The sequence below is a fragment of the Oryctolagus cuniculus genome, chromosome 13 (genome assembly GCF_964237555.1).
Source record: "Oryctolagus cuniculus chromosome 13, mOryCun1.1, whole genome shotgun sequence".
NCBI classification, from domain to species: domain Eukaryota; kingdom Metazoa; phylum Chordata; class Mammalia; order Lagomorpha; family Leporidae; genus Oryctolagus; species Oryctolagus cuniculus.
Genome location: NC_091444.1, coordinates 34,405,135 through 34,422,984, shown reverse-complemented (window position 1 = coordinate 34,422,984; position 17,850 = coordinate 34,405,135). Strand labels below are relative to the sequence as shown.

Sequence of the window (17,850 nt, the reverse complement as noted above, 5' to 3'; positions counted from 1 at the left end):
TCACTCACTGTCTAACTCTGTCAAAAAAATAAAATAAAATAAAGTGATCTTCCTTGTAAAATGGAGTCCTGATCATCTCTTACTCCTGCTGAAAACTCTACCTTCCTACCATAGGATAAAATCTAATGCAATATTATATGCAGAATTGGTCATAATTTAGGCTCTTTCTTGAAGCCTTTTAATCTTTCATTTCCAAAATATTTTATAGTCTGAATAATGAACCAATCAGTTATCCAAGTACTCACAGCTTCCTGACTCCAGGCTTTTTAGCTCATGTTCTTCCTTCAACTTCTTTCCATCCCCTAAATAGACCATCCCATCACAAGGGTTTGCCTGTACTGTTCTCTCCACTGTCCTCCACTCACCATGGGTGACCATTTTCCATCTTCTGAGCTACCTTTGTACTTTCTGCAAGCTTTATTATTTTTGTTCTCATTTCCAAAATGGATGTAAGATAAACACATTTCAGTTGTTACATATATACCACTGTAGAGCAATCTCTATTTACCTTTCTTTCACCTACAAGACTGTAGGCACCTTGAGGGCAGGGACTTTGTCATCCCTCCCTATATCTCCTGGTCATATACATCAGAACAAGGACATGGAAAAACGAAATTAACAGGCATTGTAGTGCAGCAGGTTAAGCTGCTGCCTGGGACTCTTGCATTTTATATCGGAGTCCCAGTTAGAGCTTTGGCTCCTGCACTTCAGATCCAGCTTTCTGCTAATGCTTCTGGGAAAGCAGCAGCTGTTGGCCAAAGTATTTTGATCCCTGCCACCCACAAGGGAGACCCGGATGAAGTTTCTGAGTCCTGGTTTTGACAGGGCCCAGCTCTAGCTGTTTTAGGCATTTTAGGAGTGAACCAACAGATGGAAGATATCTCTTTTTTCTCTCCTCTCCCTCTTTCTGTGTTACTTTGCTTTCAAAAATTTTTAAATTGAATTAACAGATTAGTTTGGAACTGAAATCCAGAAGAATAACTATATTCCTAAAGCTGTATCTATGAAATTTGTATTCCTTAAAAAATAAATTTAAAAAAGCTTAAATAAAAAGTGTTAACATACAAGGATCTTAACAATGACAAAGTGTGCAGAAGACACCAATTGCAAGGGAGGAAGTTACAACGCATGGTTTGTTTTGCATAGAATAACCTGCCGAACTTGATATGATATGGAGCCCACTCCTGAGATTCTGTTAACAAGAGAGGCGGCCTTGCTCTGATGCAGGCACCTTGCCAACTCTGGAGAGTGGCTGTGATCATACATCCAAATACACGCAACCCTCTTCGGCAGAGAGACGCGAGCGAAAACCTCCAAGTACAGACGACGCTTCCTTACTTCGCTCTACGAAGTGTCGTAAAGTCGCGTGCACTTCAGCGTCTTTCTTACGGCGGTTTGGAGAGCCACGTAGACTCTTGTGACCTTAGCCGCCAGAGGGTGCTGAGACGGCGCGTGGTATTGACGTACGGCAGCGTGCGCGAGGACGACAGTGGCCACGACGCGGGGGCGGGGCGAAGGCTGCGGCGCGTCGGGAGCACGCACACGTTGCATCCTCGCTTTCAGCGAGTCTGGGGCGTTTCGGGCGCCAGACAGGTGGACTGGCAAGGTAGACCAGCAGACTGGTGGAGATGGCAACGCTCTGTCTAACCGTGAACTCAGGAGATCCTCCCTTGGGTAAGGGGCCGAGGCTGCCGGCGGGTGTTGATTGCATCAGCCAGGCGGGGTGCGGGGCGAGAAAGGTCGCCCCGGCTTTGCGCGGTGACGGGGGTGGTCTAGGGAGATGGGGCCTGCACCTTTGTGGGACTGCTTGCCTGGTGGGCCTCTCCCCGCAGCCCGTGAGCTGCTCCTGAAGGCAGTTTTCCCGGGCGTGGAGGGAGGCGCAGTGTGAGCCGGGGCTGGGCGACACGAGGCTCGCTTTCAGACCTTCTCTCCGGGATGACTCTTCCCTCTCCCATTTTGAAATGGAGACCGAGAGTTACTCGTAGAAATACCACGTTAAAACCTAAGATCCCATTGTCATCGCTTTTCTTAGAGTTCCTCCACGCACCGACCTCTCTTTCCTTCCTTTCCCTCCCCTTCTCAGAAAAAGCCATCAGTCTACTTGCCTCGATTTTTCCTTACATTTTATCGGGCTCAGATGGAAGCATCAGCACTTGGGATTTCAACCGAGGGTGTGTTTTTAATTCAAGGTGGTGGGGTAATTGCGGCACACTGCAGATGGAGTTGCCTTACTACACGTCCTGGATGTAGTAAATGCCAGCCCCGTCACCTACCCGATGCGGCTTAGCTTTCTATTTGAAATTGCTTTTTCATCGTGGCCAAGGTTGTTGCGGCTGGATACCGTAGAATTCCTGCCTTTTCACTCATTTGGCAAATTACAAAGAAGCATTTAAGTAGTTTACTGATCTCGTATTTGCTAAATATAGACACAATAAATGTTCCAGAAGCCCAAACTTTTAGATACAAATTGGCCTTGTAGGGCTGATAAAATTACTTGTTATATTCTTAACGGGTGGTGTTTTGTGTGTGTGTGTGTGTGTTTGTGTGTTGAAACCAAAACACAACTTAATAGCTATGTTAAATATTTAAAATTTAGTGTTTGGTTCCAGTAATTATGTACTAACCACACAACAAATAATGAACACTAAAAGAAATTACTTTGATTCTTGAACTGGAAAGGCACTGAGCAGTGTGGCCTCCACGATTTGGTTCCTGGAAGCCCGATTTCAACCTTGACTGCCATATGTTAGTTGTGGAACCTTGACAAATTCATTGTTGAGCTCCTTCCCACAATTACCTTATTTAGGATAGGGGATGTAATGCCTTCCATCCAGAGTTGGTTGCAGGAGAGTAGGTAAGCTTCTTGACACTTTTTAACTACTAGTATTAGTTACAGTTTTTACAAATGTTACTTAGAAAGTCACACAGAAGGTGACAGATCTGTTTCTGTAATGAACCATAGAGCTCACCCACATTCTTCTAGTGTTCTGGAACAATCTTATGGAAATTTGGTGTCCTTTTCAGCCATAGACCAGATATAGAATACAAGCATACATTGCTTTTCTGGTTGCCCCTCTTCTTCCTCTTTTGTTTTTGATTGAATTCTTCTTAGTTGTTTAATTAAAATACATTTTATCTTTAAATGATACAGTAAGATGAAATATTTAGGAAAATGAATTTCATTGCTAGAATTGCCCTATTTTATATCATTCAGTATTCTTTTTTTAGTTTTAAATCAGATGCAAGACTACAACAAAGACCTTTTCTCCCTCTGTACTATCCAAGAGCATATTGCAGATGCAATGCTTCATCACTGCAGAATACTCCAGTGTGCATCTCTCACAAGCAAGGAAACCTCATGATCTCACACAGCTATCAAAGTCATGAAATCCACATTGATACAGTTCCTTTGCTCTGATGCACAGACCCCATTCTTAACTAACACTAACTATTCCAACAGTGTGCTCCGTAGTATGAGAACCAGAATCCAAAATCAAGTTCCGTTTGCACCTTGTTGAGTATCTCATCACTTTCTTCTAGTGTGGAATAGTTTATTCTTCTTCCTTTGGCATTCATAGCTTTGACCTCTGTGCTGGCTACAAACTGCTTACTTGAAGAATATCCTGATGTTTCCTTGTGGCTAGATTCTGCCTATGCATCTCTCTTTTTTTTTTTTTTTTTTTTTTTTTTGACAGGCAGAGTGGACAGTGAGAGAGAGACAGAGAGAAAGGTCTTCCTTTTTCTGTTGGTTCACTCCCCAATGGCCGCTGCGGCTGGCGCACTGCAGCCTGTGCACCGCACTGATCTGAAGCCAGGAGCCAGGTGCTTTTCCTGGTCTCCCATGGGGTGCAGGGCCCAAGGACTTGGGCCATCCTCCACTGCACTCACTGGCCACAGCAGACAGCTGGCCTGGAAGAGGGGCAACCGGGACAGAATCTGGCACCCCAACTGGGACTAGAACCCGGTGTGCCGACACTGCAGGCGGAGGATTAGTCTATTGAGCCACAGCGCCAGCCTCTGCCTATGCATCTTCGGCAAGGATAACTCAGTTATTTCTTACTCATTGCAAAAGTCATTTCTTAATCTTTTTTGCAACCCATCAATTAATGCATGACTTTAGCTTTTTCATTACTGATGATTCTTATTTTGACTCCTGGTGTTTGCCAGCTGTCCTCACTGTAGGGTTTCGTCTGTCAATTAATAGGCATTTTATTTTATTAAGATTTATTTATTTATTTAAAAGTCAGTTACACAGAGAGAGAAGGAGAGGCTGGGAGAGAGAGAGAGAGAGAGAGAGGCGTCTTCCATCTGCTGGTTCAGGCCCCAGATGGCTGCAATGGTCGGAGCCCCGCTGATCCAAAGCCAGGAGCCAGGAGCTTCTTCCCGTCTCCCACGTGGGTGCAGGGGCCCATGGTCTTAGACCATCTTGTACTGCTTTCGCAGGCCATAGCAGAGCTGGATCGTAAGTGGAGCAGCAGAGACTTGAACCAGCAGTCGGCGAGTTTGCTTGCTGTGTCACAGCACCGCCCCATACTAGACATTTTAATGAGGAGATACTTCAGGACCATGTAAAAATTCTGCATTCCCTTGTACCTTTGCCCACTGGTTTCAGCATCTGATAATGCTTTCTGCTTAATTGAATGTTGGGATGGTTGCCAAATAGTAGTCTTCTGATTGTACCATCTATTAGTTGGCTTTTTTTGTGTGAGAAGAGCTTTAAAAATTCATAGTAGAATGTGCTTGATAGTTTCTACTCTGTATTATTTCAACTCTTTTTAAACATTTTATTTAAGGTTAGCTTTATTGAGTTATAACTTGCATTTAATGAAGTTCACCAATTTTAAGTTACACATTGACAAATATATAGTATGTAGTCCTCAATTACAATGATAATATAGAATATTTCTGTTAGTTCTGAAAAATGCCATCTGTCTTGTTCCCTATAACAGCAATTCATTCCTTTCATTTGGTGGATAGGCTCCCATTCTGTGGATACACTCCTATTTCTCTCATGGATGGGCACATTGCCTTGATTTGCCCATGGGAGCCTCTTTAAGTTGTCCTCCGTTGTCCTTCTGATATATTTATCTTTCTTTTGAGATTTCCTTGCTGTCTTAGTCTGCTTTGTTCTGCTGTAACAGAATACCACAGGCTACATAATTTATAATGAACAGAAATTTATTGGCTCACAGTTCTAGAGTTTGGGAAGTTCAAGGTCAGGGGGCCACATCTGGTGAGGACCTTCATGATGTCATGACATGCCAGAAGGACAAAGAGAGAAAGGGAAAGCCAGAGGGGGTGAACCCACTTCCATAGTACTAGTCCATTTATGAGGACTCAGTACTCATGACCTAAATATTTCATAAAGGTTCCATCTCTTAAAGGTGTTGTTACATTGGGCCAGCGCCGTGGCTCACTAGGCTAATCCTTCACCTGCAGTGCTGGCACCCCAGGTTCTAGTCCCGGTTGGGTCACTGGATTCTGTCCTGGTTGTTCCTCTTCCAGTCCAGCTCTCTGCTGTGGCCTGGGAAGACAGTGGAGGATGGCCCAAGTACTTGGGCCCTGCACCCGCATGAGAGACCAGAAGGAAGCACCTGGCTCCTGGCTTTGGATGGGCGCAGCGCGCCAGCCATGGCGGCCGTTTTGGGGGTAAACCGACGGAAAAGGAAGACCTTTATCTCTGTCTCTCTCTCTCACTAACTCTGCCTGTCAAAAAAAAAAAAAAAGTGTTACATTGGCAACTCAATTTTAATGTGAGTTTTGGGGAGGGCAAACATTCAAACCATGGTACAACTGTCTAGCAAGAGATTTTCCATGTATATTTTGTACCTTCCATGACATGGCTTTATTTCCTGCAGAACATAGTGTTTAGAAACCAATGTCTGGGGCCGGCGCCGCGGCTCAATAGGCTAATCCTCCGCCTAGCGGCGCCGGCACACCGGGTTCTAGTCCCGGTCGGGGCACCGGATTCTGTCCCGGTTGCCCCTCTTCCAGGCCAGCCCTCTGCTGTGGCCAAGGAGTGCAGTGGAGGATGGCCCAGGTGCTTGGGCCCTGCACCCCATGGGAGACCAGGAAAAGCACCTGGCTCCTGGCTCCTGCCATCGGATCAGCGCGGTGCGCCGGCCGCAGCGCGCCGGCCGCGGCGGCCATTGGAGGGTGAACCAACGGCAAAGGAAGACCTTTCTCTCTGTCTCTCTCTCTCACTGTCCACTCTGCCTGTCAAAAAAAAAAAAAAAAAAAAAAAAAAAAAATAGAAACCAATGTCTGGGTGCTAGTCGTCCATCTTAATCAAATTAAGGGACAAAGGATTAATGAGTCTGAATTTAGCAAACTTTATTATGTGTTGAGAAGACAGTATTGTACTGTGTTTTAGAGTTTAAGGACTGAACTACCTTACACCTGCATGTAAATCTTGACTGCTGTATTTTTAGCCAACAATATTCGATTGGGTATTTATTATCTCTTTAAGGCTCAATTTCTTCTGTAAAATGAGATTAGATATAACTGTTAAGGTTGCTAGAAAGATTACAGATTTTAAGAGAGGTGGGCATTGTTGTACAGTGGATTAAGCCCCCACTTGGGACACCTGTATTCCTGTCAAATTGCCAGTTCAAGTCTTGATTGTTTCGCTTGCAATCCAGCTTTCTGTGAGTGCCTGGGAGACAGCAGACTGTGGCCCATATACTTGGGCTCCTGCCTCCCATGTGAGAGACCCGGATGGAGTTATAGGCTCCTAGCTTTGTCCTTGCCCTGTCCCAGCTGTTACAGACATTTGGGAAGTGAATCAGCAGGTGGGAGGTCTCTCTCTCTCTCTGCTTCTGTCTCTGTCTCTCTTTATCTCTGTGACTCTGCCTTTCAAGTTAGAAAAAAAAGCAAAACAACAGCAAGTCTGATGATTGTGAAACATTTCTTAGTGTCTGCAACATAGTGATCATTCAAATGCTATGTACTTTCATGAAAATCACTATTCTAGTTTCTTCTTGACTTTTGAGGGAGGAAAAGATAAATTTTAGTATCATTAACTGGAAGCTGAGCACATTCAAAAGCAGTTAGACTGTGCTAATGAATGGATTCTGATGTTATTTCTGTAAGACAGAAGAATAAATTTTATGTATACAGAGTCCTGGGGAAAGTTTACTCCTTATAAAACTTAATATGCTTTGTTAACTCATCCTCGTTGCTTTATGATTCAAGTTATAAGTACTACATTGCTTTCAAAGAGAAATGTTTTCATCCTATCATTTATAGGAGCTTTGCTGGCAGTGGAACACTTGAAAGGTGATGTCAGCATTTCTGTTGAAGAAGGGAAAGAGAATATTCTTCGTGTTTCTGAGTAAGTGCTTTTACATCTTTGTGTTGTTCCAAACATCTTTTTTAAAATACTCAGCATTAAATGTGTGCCTGTGCTACTTGCTAATTAGGTAGATTGTTCTTAGAAGGCAACGTACTTTTCTTCATCATTCTAAAAGCTAAGAGAATGGGAACCCACAGGCTGATATTTGCCAGCAAGCTTTCTGATTCTAGTCATAGTGTATTTAAAAGGAACTACAAGTATACAGAAAGATTTATATATAAAGCCTTTAAGTTTTACTCTAATAATTATTCTGCTGGAAGGTTAGATGTATTTAAAATCAACAAAATAGGAAATAAATAAATTTGTTAAGTCCACAGCATAGAATATTAAGCATATATGAAAAATAAAGAGGCTTATGAAGAATTTTTAATGGTGGCTATGTGTGTAATATAATATTAGTTAAAAAGAAAAGCCAGACATCAGTGGCAAACATTTGGTATAGCAGTTAAGACACCTGCTTCCCACATCAGAGTGTCTGGTTCCTGACTCCAGCTTCCTGCTAATGCAGACCCTGAAAGCAAGTGATGATGACTCAAATAATTGAGTTCCTGCCACCCATGTGGTAGACCTGAGTCAAGTTTTGTCTCCAAGCTTTGGCTCCTGTCCAGCCTTGGCTTTTGCAGGCATCTGGGGAGTGAACCAAAAAACAGGAGATCATTTTCTATATCTCTCTCTCTTCCTCTTCAATAAATAAAAAAATTGTGGAAAAAAATTAGGACATAAATGCATAAAATTCATATATGTAGAAAGATATGTTTGAGAAAGGTACAATTTTTGAAATAATGTTTATTTTTTATTTTCATCTACTTGAAAGGGAGAGCAACAGAGAGGGAGAGAGATCTTCCATCTACTGGTTCATTCCCAAAATGCATTCAACACCTAGGACTGAACCAGGCTGAACCCAGGAGCCAGGAACTCTCAGTGTCCCAAACACTTGAGTCATCATATGCTGACTTCCCAGGTGTGTTAGGAAACTGGTTGTAAAGTAGAGTGCTTAGACTTGAACTGCAGTGTGGGCATCCCAAGGAGTAGCTAACTTGCTATACCACAATGCTAACCCCCAGTATTTTTTTCACTGAGAAAAAAATCTTAATTAAGGGTATGTATGCAAATACTTTTGAGAGTTCTATTAGTTTCTTCTATAAAATACAGTTTGGGATGGGTGTTGTGGCATAGCAAGTTAATTGCATAGGAAGCCTGCATTCCAAATTGGAATGCCAGTTTAAGCCCTGGCTTCTCTGCTTACAGTCCAGCTTCTTGTTAATGCATCCTGGAAAGAAGTAGATGATGGCTTAGATGCTTGGGCCTGTGAAAACCATTTAAGAGGCCTTGATAATGTTTCAGCTCCTGGCTTTGGCCTGGCCCAGCCCCTTACGATTGTTTGCATTTGGGGAATGAACTAGCATTTGGGAGATGTCTGTTGCTCTACCTTTCAAATAGAGGAAAAAATAAACTTGCAAAAAAAAAAAAATAAATAAATAAACACACACAAGTCAAGGCAGGCATTTTGGCTTAAAGGCTAAAATGCTGATGAGGATGCCCATATCCCATGTCATGGTACTTGGGTTTATTTCCAGCTCTGACTCCTGACTGTAGCTTCCTGCTAATATGGATCCTGGGAGGCAGCAGTGATGGCTTAGGTAGTAGGTCTGTCATTCCTAGCTTTGTTTCAGACATTGGGGAATGAACCAGTGGATAATTCTTTCTCTACCTGTCTGCCTTTCTTTTCTCTCTCTCATATTAAAAAAAAAAAAAGCAAAAACAACACCTCATCCACTCCCCAAATCAGCCAGCCATTGCCATCATCCTTTTCCTCTCTGAGGGCTTTGCACTGTTTTGATACTGACCTTTGTCTCTAACTAACATTCTGCTATTTTCTCCAGTATTTAGGATAAAGCTTTCCCATTGCCACTTCACTGAAACACTCTCCCCACAGGCAAACACACAAACACACCCTACGTTCCCCATCTCCCCCTTCCTCCCAAGGTAGTTGTGTCATAATTCTGGTGTGATCACCATTGAATGATTACATCATACTGACCATGTAAATTTTATTCACTGCTGAGCCGTGCACTGTAATTACTTTTCATGTAAAACTTAGTTTTCTATGGAATAATTATTTGCATTATTCCTGTTTTTTTTATTTTTTATTTATTTTTTATTTTATTTTATTTATTTTTTTATTTTTTGACAGGCAGAGTGGACACTGAGAGAGAGAGACAGAGAGAAAGGTCTTCCTCTGCCGTTGGTTCACCCTCCAATGGCTGCCGCGGCCGGCACGCTGCGACCGGCGCACCGCGCTGATCCGATGGCAGGAGCCAGGAGCCAGGTGCTTTTCCTGGTCTCCCATGGGGTGCAGGGCCCAAGCACCTGGGCCATCCTCCACTGCACTCCCTGGCCACAGCAGAGAGCTGGCCTGGAAGAGGGGCAACCGGGACAGAATCCGGTGCCCCGACCGGGACTAGAACCCGGTGTGCCGGCGCCGCTAGGCGGAGGATTAGCCTAGTGAGCCGCGGCGCCGGCTATTCCTGTTTTTTGATTCTTGATCTTTTCCATGTGAGTAGGAAGATTGTAGAAATCTTCCTTAGGATTCAGTATTCCAAAATTTCCCAGTAGTATGCTGCAGCTTGGGTCTATTTTTCATCTGTTCTGGGTATTTGGTTGTTCCTTTTAGTGTGGAAACTTGGACATTCTTCTCATGTTAGAAGTTATATTTTTTCTTTGATTTGGAAAATGTTTCCCTCCATTTTCTGATCTTTTTGTAGATGTTGAAATTAATGCTTTTGTTTTCTTAAATTGTCACCTCCGTTTCCCATCTATTTTTTTTCCTTCACTTTTTGGAGAATTTCTCAAATTTATCATCTCATGTTTCTAATGATTTTTTTCTTTATGCCATTGTATTTTTTCTAAATTCTTAGTTATGTATTTATTTATTTGGATGGCAGAAACAGAGAGACAGAAAATAAGAGAGATGGCTTCTATCTACTGGTTCACTCCTGAAATTCCTGTGACAGCCATGACCATACCAGGCTGAACCTGGGAGCAAGGAACTCCATCCGGGTCTTCAGTATGGGTGTCAGGAACCCGAGTATTTTAGCCATTACTTCTGCCTCCCAGTTGCACATTAGCAGGAAGCTGGAATTGGGAGGGAACTAGGACTCAAACCCAAAGACACCAATATGGAAATGGGTGTCCCAAGCAACTTCTTAACTGTTGTGCCTAAAGCATGCCCCTGCTATTGTGTTTTTGTATATAGGAATTCTGCATTTCATTTTCTGGATACTCCTTTTAAAATATTTAAATACTCTGTTCTTGCATTATCATTGCAATATTTCATTTTTAAGAAGAAATTTATGTACTTATATTTTCTTTTTTTTTTTTAACTTTTATTTAATGAATATGAATTTCCAAAGTACAACTTATGGATTACAATGGCTTCCCCCCCATACCGTCCCTCCCACCCACAACCCTCCCCCCTCCCACTCCCTCTCCCCTTCCATTCACATCAAGATCCATTTTCAATTATCTTAACATACAGAAGATCAGCCTAGCACACATTAAGTAAGGATTTCAACAGTTTGCTCCCACACAGAAACATAAAGTGAAAAATAATAGATGATTTTTTTAAATGATGATGAAATCAGATCAGACCTATTGTCATGTTTAATCCCAGTGAGAGTCAAGTTGGGAATTGATAATTTTTTTTTTTTTACAGAAGATCAGTTTAGTATGCATTAAGTAAAGATTTCAACAGTCTGCACCCCCATAGAAACACAAAGTGAAATATATTGTTTGAGTACTCGTTATAGCATTAAATCCCAATTGTACTTATATTTTCTTTTCCATGATTTGTCCAGGTTACATTTTTTTAGTGTTTATTTCTATCACCATCTTCAGATATCTGATAACTCATGATAGTTTGCTTGGATTTAGAGTGGGAGATTAAAGCATTCTGAACTCAGGTTGGTCTTGTCAACCCTGAACTTTACTCTAGGATGGTCTGACTGAGCTATTCATTTGAGGAAGCTCTAATGTCGGTATCCTTAGTTTTGTCCTCCTTAGGCTGATTGGATTATCCAGGTAAGACATCTAATTGCCTGTTTAGAAGATGGAGAATAGCTGTTACCCCATATTTTAGGAGACAAGGGCAAGAAGAATGTAGGGATCTCAGCATCTTGGGTGCATGTTTTCTTTATCATCCCTGTTTTCTGTTTGGTGCTACACTCAACTGTTCCAGATTTCCCCACGTCCAGAGATCTTCTATTTTGGAGAAGAAACCTGGTAGCTGGCACTGTGGCAAGGAAAAGCCACCGCCTGCGGTGCCAGCACCCCATATAGATGTTAGTTTGAGTCCAGGCTGCTCCATTCTCTAATACAGATCCCTGCTAATAGGTCTGGGAAAGCAGCAGATGACCCAAGTCGTTGGGCCCCTGCATACACGTGGGAGACCCTAAAGAAGTTCTTGGCTCCTGGCTTTGGCCTGGCCCAGCCCTGGCCATTTTGCGACCATTTGGGGAGTGAACCAGTGGATGGAAGATCTTTCTTGTTGTGTCTCTCCCTCTCTCTCTCTGTAACTCTGCCTTTCAAATAAATAAATACATCTTTAATAAATTAAAAAAGAAGAAACCTATACCATTAACCCTGTGGTACACAGTAAGGTTTAGGAGTAAGGGTGTTTCTTACCTGTAAAAAGAGAGCTTCTATCCACTGTTTCACTCTCCCAAATGGCCACAACGTCTAGGGCTGTACCAGGAGCCAGGAACTCCATCTGTGTCTCCCACTAAGTGGTAGAAACCCAATCACTTGAGTCATCATTGCTGTATCCCTGAGTCTGCATTAGCAGGAGACTGGAGTCGAGAACCACAACTGGATATGGAACTGGATTTGTGACAAAGGCATCCTAACTGGTGTCTTAACTACTAGGCCAAATGCCCACGCTGTGATAAGGCTTTAATGGAGTTTGATCTACCTTCTTTTTTAAGATTTATTCATTTGAAAGGCAGAATCTCATACACACACACACACACACACACACACACACGTATCTTCCATCTGCTGGTTCACTCCCTGAATGGTTGCAATAGCCAGGGCTGGGCTAGGCCAAAGCCAGGAGCCAGACACTCCATCCAGGTATCCCCTGTGTGTGTCAGGGACTTAAGTACTTGAGCCATCATCTGCTGCTTCCCAGGCACATTCACAGAGACCTAGATTGAAAGTAGAGCAGCCAGGACTTGAATTGGCACTCTGGTTTGGGTTGCAGGTATCAAAGGGGTGGCTTAACACACTGTACAATATTGCCCACCCTTGCTTCCTTAACCTGGAAGTTAATAAAACTAACCTGCTTATAATAGTTTATTTTTGATTTCTTTGCCTGGATTTACTTAATTTTTTTTTTTTTTATTTTTTATTTTTTTATTTGACAGATAAGAGATAGACAGTGAGAGGGAGAGACAGAGAGAAAGGTCTTCCTTCTGTTGGTTCACCCTCCAAATGGCCGCTACAGCCAGAGCTACGCCGATCCAAAGCCAGGAGCCAGGTGATTCTTCCTGGTCTCCCATGCGGGTGAAGGGCCCAAGCACTTGGGCCATCCTCCACTACCTTCCCGGGCCACAGCAGAGAGCTGGACTGGAAGAGGAGCAACTGGGACTAGAAACGGCGCCCATATGGGATGCCAGCACTGCAGGCGGAGGATTAACCAAGTGAGCCATGGCGCTAGCCCCTGGATTTACTTTAAATCTGTTATTCTCAGTATCCCATTATATCTTCATATTTTCACCACTGAATGATATGCAAAAACTAATAGGTAGATAGGTAATAAATTATGATGTAGAAAGTCTGGGCCGGTGTCGCGGCTCACTAGACTAATGCTCTGCCTGCAGCGCCGGCACCCCGGGTTCTAGTCCTGGTTGGGGTGCCGGATTCTGTCCTGGTTGTTCCTCTTCCAGTCCAGCTCTCTGCTGTGGCCCGGGAGTGCAGTGGAGGATGGCCCAGGTCCTTGGGCCCTGCAGCCACATGGGAGACCAGGAGGAAGTACCTGGCTCCTTGTTTCGGATCGGCGCAGCGCATCGGCCACAACACACCAGCTGTAGCAGCCACTTGGGGGATGAACGAATGGAAAAAGGAAGACCCTTCCTCTCTGTCTCTCTTTCTCACTGTCTAACTCTGCTTGTCAGAAAAAAAGTCTGCTCTTGGAGCTGGTGCTATGGTGTAGCAGGTAAAGCCACTGCCTGCAGTGTCAGCATCCTATATTGGTGCCAGTTTGAGTCCCAACTGTTCCACTTCCGATCCAGCTCTCTGCTATGCGCTGAACCTATGTTGGAGATCTGGAGGAGGCTCCTGGCTCCTGGCTTTGATCGGTCCAGATGGATGGAAGACCTCTCTCTCACTCCGCCTCTGCCTCTCTGTAACTCTGCCTTTCAAATAAATAAATAAATAAATCTTTATAAATAAACAAGGGGAAAAAAAAGGAAAGTCTGCTCTGGAATGAATTGGTGGATTTAGCTAAATATTTCAGAACAGATTGGAATTTGATTGAAGCAGTAAAGAACAAAATAGCCAGATTAATTATTTTTACTATAGTGGAAAACACATGGTAAATGTAATAATATTTCCACGGCCAGCGCCGCGGCTCAGTAGGCTCCACCTAGTGGCACTGGCACACCGGGTTCTAGTCCCGGTTGGGGCGCCAGATTTGTTCCTGGTTGCCCCTCTTCCAGGCCAGCTCTCTGCTGTGGCCCGGGAAGGCAGTGGAGGATGGCCCAAGTACTTGGGCCCTGCACCCCATGGGAGACCAGGATAAGTACCTGGCTCCTGCCATTGGATCAGCGCGATGCGCTGGCCGCAGCACGCTGGCTGTAGCGGCCATTGGAGGGTGAACCAACGGCAAAAGGAAGACCTTTCTCTCTGTCTCTCTCTCTCACTGTTCACTCTGCCTGTCAAAATAATAATAATAATATTTCCAATTTGAAATTTCTTTATTAGTCTTATAGTCTTCCTGATTTGATGGAGCACCAGTAATATTTTGTGTTTATATTCTAGAAATGTGGTATTTGTGGACGTAAATTCCATCCTTCGTTACCTGGCTAGAGTTGCAAATAGAGTTGGGCTCTATGGCTCTAACCTTTTGGAACATACTGAGGTAAGCCAAGACTGTTGCTTTGGTGTGCTTTCTTTTGTTTTAATTTATGCTGCTGTTTTTCAGAGGAACCTCATCATATTGTTAGTTACGGTGTTATTCTATTTAGGATTGTAACAGAGTGTTAATTGTAGACCAAGTTCATCTTGTCTTCAGGAAACAAATTTTTTCTGTAGCTCCTCATTGAATGTTAATCCCATAATGCCTGTCCTGTTGAGGCATTTAGTGCTGTCTTTATCTTTCTGGACCCTAGAATTTCATAGCCAGAGGGGACTTTATAGATCATCTCATCTAAGCTTCTTGCTTTATTGATTAGGCAATAGGCCCAGAAAAGTTCAGCAGTTGCCCAGAGTGATATCACAGTTTGGATCCCTGTCTAAGTAAATGTCTTACCCATTGCACCACTCATTGATCAACTTTCAGTGCTGCTCTGCAGGTGCTTTTATTCCTCCCTGTTTGTATTCCACTCTAACTTTCCTAAATCTGATTAAATTCAAATATACAGAGGCAGTTTTCTCAGTATTTTCTTTATTTCTTTTAAATTCTTTAAGTGGATGAACTGTTTGGCTAGGTCCCATTCCTTGGGTTCATTCAGACTGGTTATTCCTTCCTATTACCAATTCACAAGTCTTTTTAATATTTTTAAAAATATACTCTTAATTTATACCTGACTCATAATAACTACATAGTTATGAAGTATAATATAACATTTCAGTACTTGTATCCTAGTGTATAAAAATCAGGTCAGGGTTAATTGGCATATCAGTAACCTCAGACATTTATCATCCTTGTTTTGATAACATTTAAAATCCTGTCTAGCTATTTTGAAATTCAGGATTAATTGTTGTGAGCCATAGTTGTACTGTGTAGAAGTAGGATATTAGAAGTTACTGCCCTGTTCTACCTGTACCCATTAACTTCTCTCCGTCATTTCTCCCCCAAACCTTTCTGTGGCTCTGATAACCACTATGTTAACTCTCTACTTCTGTAAGATCAGTTTCTCTCAAATATTTTTCTTGTTCTTTCCTGGAGTGCCTCTCTATGACCCTGAATAAAAAGGAAAGCCGGCGCCATGGCTCACTTGGTTAATCCTCCACCTGTGGTGCTGGCATCCCATATGGGTGCCGATTCTAGTCCCAGTTGCTCCTCTTCCAGTCCAGCTCTCTGCTGTGGCCCGGGAGGGCAGTGAAGGATGGCCCAAGTGCCTAGGCCGCTGCACCTGTGTGGGAGATATTTAAGTGCTGTTTTAGATCCTAGGCAAACAGAACTGAATCCACATAATGACAACTTCTTTAATTTGAGATTAGAAAAGCAGGTTTTTAGCTATGAAAGCTGAGAGGATACTGTTACACTAATTACTTGAGATTTTTGTCATGGTGTTTTTTAAGTCTAAACCTTAGGTACATTTCTTTTCTGCCTTTTATTTACAGATTGATCACTGGTTGGAGTTTAGTACTACAAAATTGTCTTCATGTGATTTGTTTACTTCTGCTGTCAATGAGCTCAATCATTGCCTGTCTCTGAGAACATACTTAGTTGGGAACTCCTTGAGCTTAGCAGATTTGTGTGTTTGGGCCACCCTAAAAGGTATCAATAATTCTTCTTAAAATGTTCTATTCTTATCATTAGTATTTTGCTGGATAAAAATACTCATTTTTATGTATATGTGTATAAATATGCATGTGTGCGTATTTAGGCAACAACTTGGGATTTTCTTACAGAGGAGTGATAACCTGGCTGTTTAATTCCTATTTAGTCATAGTAATTTCCTGTCCTTTTGTGTAGTTCTCTCTCTTCCCCAGCTGTCCTCTTGCCTTTGGAGCTGACTTCATTTCTGCTGAAGAAAACCTCATCTCATTTATGTTAGCACCTCTCCTACCTTAGCTGTTTTACTCCAAACATTTATCTCTGACTAGAAAGAAGTCTTTAGCCTCAGTGAAAATATGGGGGTGGATGGATAGTGGGTAGTTAATGCGTTGTGGTTTTTCTGGAGGGTCATTATTTCCTATTTTACAACTAATTTGGAACAGCTAAATATACTATCACCAATTTGGAGTTAGTCTTTTAAAATACAACTTTCATGTAGTATAATTCATACACAAGAACACTATACTTATTTAAAATGTGTAAGATAAGAAGTTTTGACACATACAAAAATACATCTATACCTGTGGAGCTATGGCCACAGTCAGGGCAATTAATATACCCACCACCTGCAAAGTTTTCCATGTCCCTTTGCAATCATTCCCCCATCCTTTGGTCCCAGCCAACCACTGATCTAGAAAGCCAGTTACTTTCATCTCTGGTAGAAACATTGTTAATTTAACAGTGATGTTAATTTAACAGTGATTAAGTAATATAGAAAGAGAAGGAAATTGCTAAAACTATGAGATTAATAAGCCCATTATGGGGGCCGGCACCGGCATCCCATATGGACGCCGGGTTCTAGTCCTGGTTGCTCCTCTTCCAGTCTAGCTCTCTGCTGTGGCCCAGGAAGGCAGTGGAGGATGGCCCAAGTGTTTGGGTCCTGCATCTGCATGAGAGACCAGGAGGAGGCACCTGGCTCCTGGCTTCAGATGGGCATAGCGCCGGCCGTAGCAGCCATTTGGGGAGTGAACCAATGGAGGGAAGACCTTTCTTTCTGTCTCTCTCACTGTCTAACTCTGTCTATCCAAAAAAAAAAAAAAAAAAAAGCCATTATGTAACTTGGAAAAGAATAATGGTGTGGGAGGTGCCTAGGAATTTATTTTTTAAAAAATTGGAAGTTTTTAACTAAATTAAGCAAAGAATTATAATATAACTCCAGTAGGTTTAAACCCCCTAAAATTGAGAACAGATGTTCAAATAAAACCTTGTACATGAATGGTCATAGCAGCTGTACTTTACCACAGTTTGAATGGTTTTGAGAAGAATAGTATAAATTCTGATTTTTGTGGGATATTATTCAAGATTAGAACATTGCAGTAGAAAATATAACTTACAAAAGGAATAAACCTCAGTGTTGAGGCTGGTGTTATAGTGCAGTGGGTTATGCTACTGCTTGAGATGCTAGTATTCTCTGCTTCCATTTCAGCATCCTCCAAATGCCCCTGGGAAGGCAGTGTAAGATGTTCCAAGGATTGGGTCTCTGCCATCCATGTTGAGGAACAGGATGGAGTTCCTTGCTCCTGAATTTGGCCTGGAACAGTCCCACTTTTTTGTGGCCACTTGGAGAGTGAATCAGTAGACAGAAAATCTCTTTCTTCTCACTCTTTTCACCCTGGATGTCACTCTGCCATTCAAATAAATAAATACATAGGGCCGGCCGCCATGGCTCACTTGGTTAATCCTCCGCCTGAGGCGCCAGCATCCCATATGGGCA

General features: G+C 42.7%; 1 protein-coding gene across 16 annotated transcripts in view; it reads left to right on the top strand.

Moving 5' to 3' along the window:
- The first annotated feature begins 1,378 nt into the window (after positions 1-1,378).
- Positions 1,379-17,850, top strand: part of EPRS1 (glutamyl-prolyl-tRNA synthetase 1) — an 81,537-nt gene continuing 65,065 nt past the window's right edge. For 5 of the 16 annotated variants that reach the window (XM_070055332.1, XM_070055330.1, XM_070055334.1 and 2 more), the window contains exons 1-4: positions 1,492-1,674; positions 7,249-7,333; positions 14,393-14,492; positions 15,920-16,076. Coding sequence is in view for 10 of the 16 variants with exons in the window: in XM_070055328.1 (XP_069911429.1) it covers positions 1,629-1,674; positions 7,249-7,333; positions 14,393-14,492; positions 15,920-16,076 (388 nt within the window). In the remaining 6 variants the exon portion in view is untranslated. Of the gene's footprint in view, positions 1,675-7,248; positions 7,334-14,392; positions 14,493-15,919; positions 16,077-17,850 lie in introns of all 16 variants that reach the window. The other 11 variants (XM_070055328.1, XM_070055326.1, XM_070055325.1 and 8 more) reach the window with 4 other exon arrangements.